Below are 12,894 nucleotides of genomic sequence, written 5' to 3'. Positions count from 1 at the left end.
GGCAAACCAACATTGCAGGAAATGTTAAAGGGACTGCTTTAAGAAAAAGAAGAAATGAAGAGAGAGAGAGAGAGAGAGAGAAACATAGGCAGAAAGAAAAAAAATGGCAATAAATAAGTACATATTAATAGTAACCTTAAATGTAAATGGATTAAGTGCTCCAATAAAAAGACATAGGATAGTTTAATGGGTAAGAAAACATGATCCATATATATGCTGACTACAAGAGATCCACCTCAGAGCAAAGATTCACACAGACAGAAAATGAAAGGATGGAAAAAATATTCCATGCAAATGGTAACAAACACAAAGCTGGGGAAGCAATACTTATATCTGACAAAATAGACTTCAAAACAAAGATCATAACAAGAGGCAATTAAGGTCACTACATAATACTAAAGGGATTAATCCAACAAGAGGATATAACCCTGGTAAACATATATGCACCCAATATAAGAGCACCTAAGTATATTTTTTAAAAAAAACAACTCTTGGTGGACTTTAAGGGGTACTACACTGACAGCAATACAGACATAGCAGGGGACTTGAAGGGCCCCCTGACATCACTGAATAGATCCTCCAGACAAAGAAATCAACAAGGAAACAGGCCATAATAACACACTAGGTCAGATGGACTTAATTAATATTTACAGAACATTTAATCGTAAAGCTGAGAATATACATTCTTCTCAAGCACACATGGAACATTCTCAAAGAACCACATGTTAGGACACAAAATTAGTATTAAAAATTTCAAGAAGACTGAAATAATATCAGGCATCTTGATATTATAAAAATATCAAGATCATAATGCCATAAAACTAGAAATCAACTACAATAAAAAAAAAACCACCCAGAAACATTCAAACACATGGAGGCTAAATAGCATGTTATTAAACAATGAATGAGTTACCAATGAGATCAAGGAAGAAATCAAAAAATTCTTGGAAACAAATGAAAATGTACACACAACAACTCAGAATCTGTGGGACACAGCAAAATCTATTGACTCAATGAGTCCTGAGAGGGAAATTCATAGCAGTACAGGCCTCAAGAAATAAGAAAAGGGCTCAAAAAAAAACAACAACAATCTAACCCTATAACTAAAAGAATTACAAATAGTCCCTGGCAGGGTTTGCTCAGTGGTTAGAGTGTCAGCTCATGGACCAAAGGGTTGCAGGTTTGATTCCCAGTCAAGGGCACATATCTCAGTTGCATATTTGCCCCGTCTCCCCGTCAGGAGGCATGCGGGAGTCAACCAGTCGATGTGTCTCACTTCGATGTTTCTCTCTCTCTCCCCCCTCCTTCTCCCACCCTTTCACTCTTTCTAAAAATCAATGGAAAAAATATCCTTGGTGAGGATTTAAAAAAAGAAGAAGAAGAAGAATTAAAAAGAGAACAACAAGAGAAGCCCAGAGAAAGTAGAAGGAAGGAAATAAAAAGATCAGAGCAGAAATAAATGACAGAGACTAAAAAAGTAATACATAAGATCAATGAAACCAAAATCTGGTTCTTAAAAAAGATAAACAAGATTGATGACCCTTTAGTCAGACTCATCAGAAACAAAGAGAGAGGACCCAAATAAATAAAATCAGAAATGAAAGAGAAAAAAGTGACATCACAGAAATGCAAAGAATTGTAAGAAAATACTATGAACAGCTATATGCCAACAAATTGGACAACCTGGGTGAAATGGACAAATTCCTAGAAACATACAATCTTCCAAAATTCATCAGGAAGAATCAGAAAACTTGAATAGGCCGATAATGACTGATGAAATTAAACCAGTATTCAAAACACTCCTAGCAAACGAAAGTCCTGGACCAGATGGCTTCACAGGTGAGTTTACCAAACATTCAAAGAGCTAACACCTACTTTTCAAACTATTCAAGAGGAGGGGAGACTTCCAAGCTCTTTTTACAAGGCCAGCACTATCCTAATTTCAAAATCATATAAAAACACTACAAAGAAAGAAAATTACAGGCCAGTATTCCTGATGAACATAGATGCTAAAATTCTCAACAAAATATTAGCAAATCATATATCATTCAAAAGATCATACACCATGACCAAGTGGGATTTATTACGGAGATGCAAGGCTAGTACGATATTCGCAAATCAATAAATGTGATACATCACATAAACAAAATGAAGGATAAAAAACACATCATATCAACAGAAAAAGCATTTGACAAAATCCAGCACCCATTTATGATAAAGGCTCTCAGCAAAGTGGGAATAGAAGGATCATACCTCTCATACACCATGACCAAGTGGGATTTATTACGGAGATGCAAGGCTAGTACGATATTCGCAAATCAATAAATGTGATACATCACATAAACAAAATGAAGGATAAAAAACACATCATATCAACAGAAAAAGCATTTGACAAAATCCAGCACCCATTTATGATAAAGGCTCTCAGCAAAGTGGGAATAGAAGGATCATACCTCAACATAATAAAGGCCATATATGACAAGCCTGCAGCCAACGTCATACTCAATGGGCAAAAACTAAAAGCATTTCCCTTAAGATCAGGAGCAAGACAGGGATGTCTGCTTTCACCACTCTTTTTCAGCATAGTACTGGAAGTTCTAGTCATAGTGATCAGACAAGAAGAAAAACAATAAAAGGCATCCAAATTGGAAAGGAGGAAGTGAAACTGTCATTATTCGCAGGTGGCATGATATGGTACATAGAAAAACATAAAGACTCCACCACAAAACTGCTAGATTTAATAAATTAATTTGGCATAGTAACAGGATACAAAATTAACATCCACAAATCAATGGCATTTTTATACACCAATAATGAATTCTCATAAAGAGAAACTAAAAAACAATCCCATGTACCATTGCTACAATAACAACAAAAATGAGATACCTAAGAGTAAACTTAACCAGGAGGTAAAAGATCTGTACTCAGAGAACTATAGGACTTTGAAAAAAGAAATAGAGGAAAGTACAGACAAGTGGAAGCATATACTGTATTCATGGATTAGAAGAAATAGTATTAAAATGTCCATACTACCCAAAGTAATCTACAGTTTCAACTCAATTTCTATTAAAATACCAACAGCATATTTCACAGATCTAGAAAAAATATTGCAAAAATGTATATGGAACAAAAAAAAGATCCCAAATAGCCTCAGCAATCTTGAGAAAGAAGAACAAAGTTGGAAGAATCGTAATACCAGATATCAACCTATACTACAAAGCCATTGTAATACATGACTATTTCCAGGAATAGTCATGTAGACCAATGGAACAGAACAGAGACCCCAGAAATCAACTCACACCATTATGGTCAATAAATATTTAACAAAGGAGGCAAGAGCATACAATGGAGTAAAGACAGTCTGTTCCATAAATGGTTTTGGGAAAATTGGACAGATAATGCAAAAAAATGAAACTACACTATCAACTTACACCACTCACAAGAATAAACTCAAAAAGGATAAAAGAATTAAATGTAAGTCGCAAAACCATAAAAATCTTAAAAGAAAATATAGGCCCATAAAATCTCAGACATCTCACATAGTAGTATTTAAATCAATACATCTCCTAGGGCAAGAGAAACAAAGGGAAAAATAAACATTTCAAACTAAAAAGCTTCAGCACAGCAAAAAAAAAAAAAAAATCAACAAAAAGAAAAGGGAACCCAATATATAGTATAGAGGAACATATTTGCCAGTGATATCTCTGATAAGGGATTAATTTCCAAAATATATAAGGAACTCATACAACTCAACACCAGGAAAACAAACAACCAAATTAAAAATGGGCGGAGGACCTGAATAGACACTTCTCCAAACTAGACAATAGACATGAAAAAATGCCTGGCCAGCATGGCTCAGTGGTTGAGCATTGATTTATGAACTAGGAAGTCACAGTTCAATTCTCAGTCAGAGCTTATGCCCGGGTTCCAGGCTCGATCCCTAATGTGGGGCATGCAGGAGGCAGCTGGTCAATTATTCTCTCTTATTATTGATGTCTCTCCCTCTCCCATCCTCTCTGAAATCAATAAAAATATATTTTTTAAAAATGCTCAGCATCACTAATCATCAGAGAAATGTAAATTAAAACTACAATGAGGTATCACCTCACACCTGTCAGAATGGCTACCATCAATAAGTCAACAAACAACAAGTGCTGGCAAGGATGTAGAGAAAAGGGAACCCTAGTATACTGCTGGTGGGAATGCAGACTGGTGTAGCCACTGTGCAAAACAGTAGGTTATTTTCTCAAAAAATTAAAAATGGAACTGCCATTTGACCCAGCCATCTCACTTCTAGGAATCCTGAAACACACTTATCAGAAAGAATAAATGCACTCCTATGTTCGTAACAGTGTTGTTTACAATAGCTAAGATCTGGAAACAGCCCAAGTACCCATCAATAGATGAGTGGATAGAAAAGCTGTGGTACATTTACACAATGGAATACTATCTCTATATATAAAAGCCTAATATGCGAATTGTCCCTGTGGGAGTTCAACCAGGAGACCGATTGCTCGCTATGACGTGCTAACCACCAGGGGGCGGCGCAGAATGAAGTAAGGCCCCGGCCTTCAGCTGGGGAAGGGAGGCCCTGGCTGGCAGCCAGAAAGCCCCGATCAGCCCTGATTGCCAGCCAGGCCTAGGGACCCAATCCATGCACAAATTTTGTGCACCGGGCCTCTAGTGTGGCTGTGAAAAAGCAAGATCTCTCTCTTTTTTTTCTTTTTTTTTTGGTTCCCAAGTTCTATTCAAGAGCTCATACAAAATTTGTCAGATAAATGAGCTTTAACCCTCATCTTCCTCCTCTTCTTCATCCTGGTTTATCTGGAAGTAAAGCAATTTGTAACTCTCTTTGCTGTTAGCAACTACGCACAACCAGTCACGTAGGTTATTCTTCTTCAAATATTTTTTGGTGCAATGTTTCAAATATCTTTTGGAAAAAGGCACCTCAGACGTTACAGTGATCTTACTCTTGCTTCTTTCAATGGTTACAACCCCTCTGCCGAGATTCCCAGCTTTTCCATTCACTTGGATTCTCTCCTGAAGAAACTGCTCAAAGTTGGCAGAGTCCATGATTCCACCTTTATGGGTGGGTGCAGTGAAGGGTGAACTTCAGAACCTGCTTCTTTTTTTGCCCCACTTCACCACGAGCTTTTCCACGGAGCCATGGCGGCTGCGGATGCAGAAAGAAGATCTCGTAACTTTTGTGACAGCTTGGATAGACCTGGGGATTACTATGCTAAGCACCTGGAAAGCCGGGAAGCTCACGCCCCTTCCCCATACCTGCCCTAGGCCTCTCTTCCATCTGGCCATTCAGAGGTTGTAGGCTTTATAACAAACTGGTCTTTTAGTAAGTAAACTGTTTCCCAGGGTTCTATGAGCCGCCCTAGCAAATGATTGAACCCAGGAGGAGGTTGTGGAAACCTCTAATTTGTAGCCAAGTTGGACAGACGCTGTGGGTCACACCACTTATGACTAGCAGTCACTGAAGTAACCCACTAACAGTTGTGGGACTGAGCCCTTAACCTTCTCCACATGTGCCCCCAACAGCTACTGCAGATGGTCGGGCGTGGCTGAGGTGGCACACACCTCCCCTGTCCTGGGAAGACCCAGGAGGACTCCCTTGGCCACACACATCTCTCAGGTCTCAGGGACTATATGGATCCCCTGCTTCCTTCCTTCTGGGGAGATGAGCTCCCACCGTACAACTGAGGAGGCGTCGCTGTCTGAGCGCACTCAGGCTGAGCCAGTGTCCACTGCTGCTCAGACAGGCTCCTCGGAAGAGGGTGAGAAGCAGGCTTTCATTTCGGAGTGAGGCAGTTGGTCCTGCTTCAGATTCTGCACTTAAGTTAACGAAATGCCTCCTGATGAAATAACCACATTCTGCCTGACTCCTTAAGGTGTGTTTATGGAACTCTTTATCTCTGGCAGGTACTTGTAGAAATCATATCTGACCAGTCTCAGAGGGCAATCAATCATTTTCCAGTATCTGATGTTTTCTTCGTATTCGGGCTAATCACCCTGCCCAGCACTGTATCACCCTTGCTCAAGCAGCAAGAAAGATCTTATTGATACAGATTCAAGAGCATTGTCAGCTCCATACAGCCGGTGGCAGTGCCGGGGGCACGGGGTCAGCATGGCCTGAGTGTCCTCCTGTGTGGCCTCAGCCCTGCCTCTCACACGCGGCCTTTGTCTTCTGCATATTATCTGCCCAATTTCTGCATATTATCTGCCCTTGAACCCTTTGTTCTATGGCTTTTACACAAACACTAATCGTAAATTATGACCAACACTCTAGTCACTAAGGGCTAAAACCAACGTCAGCCTACTGAAGTTTGACCATGAAACACGAGTGACTGGGAGCATCTGGAGACCTTGGACTCCCGGCCCCGGGTGAGTGTCCCAGCAGTCGGGGCTGTGACCCTTGCTGGGAGCTCTGGTCACTCTGCCGGTGTGTCTGTCAGTCCTCTTCAAACCAAGATGTCCAGGGAGGAGCAGTGTAGATGACAGGAGTTAAACTTGTCACTGAAACGAGAGATTGACAAAGAAAGGCATTATTTAATCTAGAAAAGATAATGACCTTGGAGTCAACTGGAAACCAAATTTAGAGTGTGCAGAATGGCAGCTGGTCTTGACTGCGCCCAGGGCCAGGCTGAGCCATCAGCAGGAGAAGCATAGCTTGTGACGTCAGAGCGAGCTGGGTTTGGACCCACCTCCACATTCACAAGCTAGTCCTTGCCTCTGGTCCCGATGTCTTATCTCTACACTGGAGATGAAATGTCCATGCTTCTAGGCTCTCTTGAGTCCTGAATGTCCTTAATGCCTGTATAACCACAGACTCCAAGTATATGTACAACTACAAAGAGATAGGAGGGCACATGTCATACGATTTCTTTTATATGAAACTAGAGGCCCTCGTGGGCCTGTGGCCCTGTCCCCCCACCCACTGGTTGTTCCAGAAGGTCTGTCGTCTGGTCTAATCAGCATATTAGCTCTTTATTATATAGGATTTCCAGAGTAGGCAAATTCATAGAGACAGAAAGTGGACTAGTGGTTACTGGGGGTAAGGAGCTAGAGGTGGGAAGTGATTGCTGATGGACACAGGCTTCTGGAGTGGTGACAATACCTGGAACTAGATGGTGATGATGATTGCTAAATGCCACTGAAATGCCACTCTATAATGATCAATTGTATCTTATATGGATTTCACTTTAATTTGAAAAATCTTTGGAAACCAAAAAAAAGCAGGGCGGTGGGAGGATGCTGGTCTGTCTGCTTCCAGCTGGGACCTGGTACAGGATACTGACCAGAGTTGAGGAAAAAGTCCTCCCGAACATGGAGAGCTCACCATAGCCATAGGGCCCAGGCCTCGCCCCTGAACCTCAGGTGCAGGAGACAGGCCAAGAAGGATAGGACGGTGCTGTTTTACAGAAGACTGACACAGCCGACCTTGTGAAGAGTTTGGATCCAGGACATGAAACAAATTGCAGAGTTTGCTGACCTCACTTCTGGGGACATTTATCCCCTGAGAAATCCTCATTGATTTCAGCGGTTATAATAAAGGCCTTAAAACCTTGAAGTGAATTTGCATAGATGCTGGGTGTTTGGTCTTGGAACCTTGGTTATGCCTTAGTCATTTATTACAGTAGCTGTGGGACACATTCAAGCCACCTGCCTTACCTTTGTAGGTTTGAAGTTTGATTGTAAGCTGGCCCACTATGCTGGGGCCTTTGAGTGGTATGAAGACACTAATCAAACCATGGGTGCCTAAGAGTAAACCAGAATGCCAGCGATATTATCCCACTGCCATGAGGATCCTTGCTCACCACCCAACTTTCAGCATCAGTGCCTCTTGGGACCTTTCCTGGACAGGTGCACTTCAGTGCCCTTACTGCTCAGCCAAGTACAAGTAGAAACTGTGCCTACATCCCGACTGGGTGCAGGGGGCCTTCCTAGGATGAACTGAAGGCTCTGGCGCAGCGGTCGCCAACCTTTCGGACCTCACAGACCGCCAGTGGTCCGCAGACCACCGGTTGGTGACCGCTGCTCTGGAGCATTCAGAGTCTCGCCTTGCACACTGTTGGCAACTGCGAGCACTGAGCACTGGCTGCTGCTGCGGCAGGGTGGGCGCCCGCTGCATGACCTTCTCTCTGAGTGATGTCCAGGCAGGATCTGAGAGCGACAGGTGTATAGCCCTCTCCTTTGGAATCCCTCTGACTCCATCTTCTTTCTCTCATATTTCTCCTCTCCTTGCAGGTTCTGTGGGGACCCCGCTGCCAGGCGTTGAGGTACGAATTGTCTCAGAAAACCCACAGAAGGAGGGCTGCCCCTACATCCTCCACGCAGAAGGAAACGAGAAGGACACCAGGGTGAGCCCCTCTGTTTTCCGTGGTGGCACATGAGCGTTGCACAGTCATGACCACCCAGCTGGCCAGTCACAGGGGTTTGGGTCTCTGTGCTTTGGAGGTGGAATCCCCACTGCTTGGGGTTGGCCCTCCTGGATGGTGGGGATGCTGCCTGGTATTTACCAAGGGTGCCACTGTGGACAGTGAGCGGGCAGCCAAGGCCCAGCTGTGCCCCGGTCTCCAGTGCTCTGCTTGGCTTCTCCCTGGGCTCCATGCACTGGTGTTACTTTGAGGTGGTCACGACCGCGTTGGCTAAGGACAACTCAAGTTAAAACAGAAGTCACTGTAGGTGGGATCTGGTTAAAAATTCTATGCTGGCAGGACCCTGGTGCCTACTCAGAGTGACGCCAACACACACTTCCGGAGCAGGTGTGGCCACGCCAGGAGCCTCGCTAAGGCTCTTTGGGCAGGTCCACAGGACCCTTTGAACTAAGGTTACCCATTTCTACTGAAGTCACTGGTGGTGCTCTCTTAGTTTCTATGTGATTCTAAAACTCACAAGAGTGAAGCAGAAACACTGTCCATTGTCTTATTTCAGTGAAGATTTTAATAGCTACAGATGTGCTGGTCATAAGTGAAGGGGAGTCACAGAAAAGTTCAGGATTAGTGGGAAGTGGAATGTTTATTTCAAGGGAAATGATGTTCATCCTGGCTAGTTTGGCTCAGTGGATAGAGCTTTGGCCCTCGGACTGAAGGGTCACAGGTTTGATTCTGGTTAAGGCACGTTACCTTGGCTGTAGGCTCGATTCCCAGCACCAGTTGGGGCATGTGCATGAGGCAAACAATTGATGTATCTCACTCAATGTTTCTGTCTCTGTCTCTCCCCCTCCCTCCCACTCTCTCTAAAAAAATCAATGGAAAAATATCCTCAGGTGAGGATTAACCCCACCCAAAAAAAGAAGAAGAAAGGAAATTATTTTCTCTACAGCGGATTTCCATACTGGACATCACCTGTGATTATTTCTGTTACTCAGAGGTTTCAAAAGATGACAGTAGTGAGTCCTTATTCCAGCTTATCCTCCTTCATGAGCCCTGCTGGGCTGGTCAGTCCCCCTCTGCACCTCATGTGCCGGGAGGGGCTGGGTGCAGGCCATGCTCTATGGGCCCCAGTTTCCACATCTGAAATGGGAGGACTGAGGAGATTGTTGTTGAATGTTTTTGTGGGTGCAAATAGGTGGAATTTGGATGCTTTAAAGTATAATTTACAGAAATTTTAGAATGATGTCAAAAAGTAGGCATTCTGTTTACCCAAGAACACCTCTTACCTGGGCCCTCACCAGGTTCTCACTCTCTCAGCCTCTGTTCCCAGATGTGATAACATCTAGACACAGTCTTGCTCCTCCACTGCCACCCTGAGGGTCCAAGCCATTGCTGTCACTCCCTGACCACCCTCTGCCAGAGCTCTTGCCTCTGCCCTGCTGGTCCAAGGCGTCAGCCACACCCATACCATGGGGTCCTTTTCTGGCTCTCAGCCTGTGCCCTGCACTGCCTCCCAATACCGCCGCCTCCTCGTGGACTCCCGCTTATCCCCTGGTCACCAGCCCTTCCTGCATTTGATGACTGCCTCCCCCATGGATGCTTAGCCTGTGTGCCAGGTCAGGAATGGCCAGCGGAGAATTCAGGCCAGGCTGTGGGTTCCAGGGACACTGCTCATCAGGAGGTCCCCAACAGAGAGGAACAGTGTGGATTTGTGGATCCATCAGATGCTAGTGGCACAGCAGCAGGATCCATGACTACTGCCTCTGCCAGGTGCCGATCGCCTGATGGCTCGGCCTCCATGTGCACCTGTTCTACTGGAAGTCGCAGGGATGCTGCCAGAGAGAAAGGGTAGGGGGGAGCATCTCCCTCCTAAATGACGATACAATTTAAGTAACTCGCACCTGTTGTGGCAGGCAGCCGGCCATCTGACAGCTCCTCTCCCGTCTGATTGTTTCCATCTACAGAGAGTTGTGCACAGAAACTTGCTTAAAATAGAAAAAGCCGCAGCCCTGGCCCAGAGCGCTTGACAGCCAGGGAGAAGGAAGCAATCGTTCCACAGGGTGGGGGCTCCAGGGGAATGGGTGCCACTGGCTAGGGCTCTGAGGGGCCATGGAGATAGGAGAGGGCATAAGGGAGCTGGGTCTGGTCCTCCCTGCGTGGTGACTTCTGTGCAGATACACCCCAGCTGTCTAAATGTGAACATAAGGGGATTTGGCACTCATGAGGGTGTGTTCTAGAACATTTTCAACTCAGTGAAGGGATCGGAGGACAGACAGTCCAGACTGTAGCTGTCCTGATGGCCGCATGGAGTCTCAGACCAGTGAGGCTGTGCTAGGCAAAGGCCACCTCTGGGGTAACCAGGGCCACAGGAGGGACCCCTGGTTAAGTCCCGGCTGCAGGGCCCTGCCTCTTTCTCCCTGTGCCTTTCTTGAAGGTGGCCCCGCCCTGGCACTGTTTGCTTGACCCCACCTTCAGTGCAGTAGGACACTTGCTCTCGAGGTTGTTACCTTCAAGGGGCGCAGACCAGAAACAGGGCTTTGGGGTCTCACTCATGGGTAGAGTGACACCTCCCTCCTGTGTTTGATGGCATTTGTCAATCTATCTTTAGCCTTTAAAAGTGGAAACTCAAAGTCCTCTTCCCCCCCCCCCCCCCCCCCCAAGACTTTGTAGAGTACAAATGAAGCAGTGCCCAGGCAGTTGCCTACATGGAACTTTCCATCTGGGCCTCCCACTCTGTGAGATGTGGCCTCAGCTCCCAGCAGATCACAGCTGCACTTCCGTGTCTGTACCAGCCCATCAGCACTGCAGTGTGCAGGACGAGCCACGGGCAGGGTTAGGCCTAAAGGCATGTAAACTGAGGCCCCGGCCATCCTGAAGGAACTCATTTTAGTCCATTTCAGTGGCATGTTGCAGCGGAAACAGGAACTAGCACTGGCCTCGTTGCGGACCATGATTACTAATAAGAAAAGGAGGAAGCTACGGTACCGTGAACTGTCGGTGTAGGGTGGCCTCATGCTGCAGGAGGCTGCAGTCTGCTCAGTTCCTACACGGATTGTGAACCTGCTGCTGAAAATTGTTGATACTGTCTCTGAAACAGAGATTTGCCAAGCAAAACCCTTCCAGCTCCTGTCTGATACACTTTAAGTTCCCAGTTAGTGCAGCCCAGACTGGTAAGGACTGACTCTTCAATGTTCGTAAGTTAGGAAGGCTGAGATGATTTGTTTCAAATGGTTTGTTTGTTTTTTACTTTTAATTTATAGGTTTTTACTTTTAATTTGGTAATAAATGTATAGGAAAGTTGCAAAAATAACAGTACAAAGAACACCTGCACACCCCTCACCCAGATCACTTACTGTGAACACCCACTGTTCTTTCTCCACACACAGGATTCCTCTGCGCCATGCGCCATGGCCCTTCACCCAAAACACCCACAGGACCAGCATCTTACCCAACCTCTCCCACGCGGTGGTGTCCCCTTGTGTACTGACCTCATGATGTCACATGTAGCACCTTTCTCCACTGCAGGTTCAGTCTGGGGCAGGTGTTTCCCTGGCTTGTCCTGAGGACAGACAGGTCTTGAAGCAGGCCCGTGCACCTGCATGATGTCCGTGCAGGTAGCAGTTACCAAAGAGAGAAATGCTTGCTGAGTGGAAGTGTGCCGCGTGGTGATGGTGAGCGTACAGCGAACGTGGAGGTTCAGGGAGGACATCACTGAGAACTCCCTGGAGCCAGCCTGCTGTGGGAGCTGTGGCCTCAGCCTCTCCCATCCATTCCTTCCTTTCATCCAACTAGCACATGAGGAGACCTCTCTGGGCTGGACACCAACCCTCATGTTGCTGCCAAGATCAGCAGACAGGTGTCAGCAGTAATGGCACCCATCCCGGCAAGCGCAGCGCGGGGTAGGTGTCCCGCAGGCCATGCAGAACTTCCCACACAACAGGAGACCCCTGTACCTTCTCCAGGCCCAGAGCAAGGGATTCTCACAAGCCCACATCACCCAATGGCTGTGCTGCCTGAGGGGCAGGTATATATGGGTCAGGAGGGCAACTTGTCCTGGGTGCCCCACAGAATACAGCCTGGGCTCACTGTGGGATGTTATGCAGTGACACCATTGTGTCTCCATATCCCTGAGTGTGTGGCTGCCCTGGCTGACCAGCACCCCAGCAGCTCAGTTGTCCCTGTTGTCTGTGGCTCTGCTGCCAGCACTTCCTGATTCTTGCAACTTTGGTGGGACTTCAGGCACTGGTAGAGCGGGCGCCCTCCGCCACTGGGAGGTTCTCCGGCACCATTTGAAGTAGTTCCACCTTCGAGGCTTCCTCTGGCTGCACCCTCCCTGCTAGCCTGGGTTAACGCATGGCTTTGTTTGCTGCCATGCATCTTTCATGTGCTGCAGTCTCCAGCTGGCTCCTGCCAGTAAACTCTGCACGTCGCACACTCTCTTTATTTATTTATTTATTTTTGAAATTGCTTGCTTACATGAGAGCCGAGCACCAGCCACCAACAATGGGGT

At 45.9% G+C, this 12,894-nt stretch overlaps 1 protein-coding gene and 1 pseudogene across 1 annotated transcript in view; one reads left to right on the top strand and one right to left on the bottom strand.

The window, feature by feature from the left end:
* Window positions 1–12,894, top strand: part of ACSF3 (acyl-CoA synthetase family member 3) — a 76,505-nt gene that overhangs the window by 36,467 nt on the left and 27,144 nt on the right. Inside the window, exon 6 of the mRNA XM_006762183.2 lies at window positions 8,257–8,369. Coding sequence (XP_006762246.1) covers window positions 8,257–8,369 — 113 coding nt within the window. The remainder of the gene's footprint in view (window positions 1–8,256; window positions 8,370–12,894) is intronic.
* Window positions 4,714–6,138, bottom strand: LOC102752838 (annotated as a pseudogene).

This window comes from Myotis davidii, unplaced genomic scaffold (genome assembly GCF_000327345.1).
Source record: "Myotis davidii unplaced genomic scaffold, ASM32734v1 scaffold77, whole genome shotgun sequence".
In the NCBI taxonomy this organism is placed as follows: domain Eukaryota; kingdom Metazoa; phylum Chordata; class Mammalia; order Chiroptera; family Vespertilionidae; genus Myotis; species Myotis davidii.
Note: the sequence above shows the minus strand (reverse complement) of the source record. Positions and strands in the feature narration are given on the sequence as shown.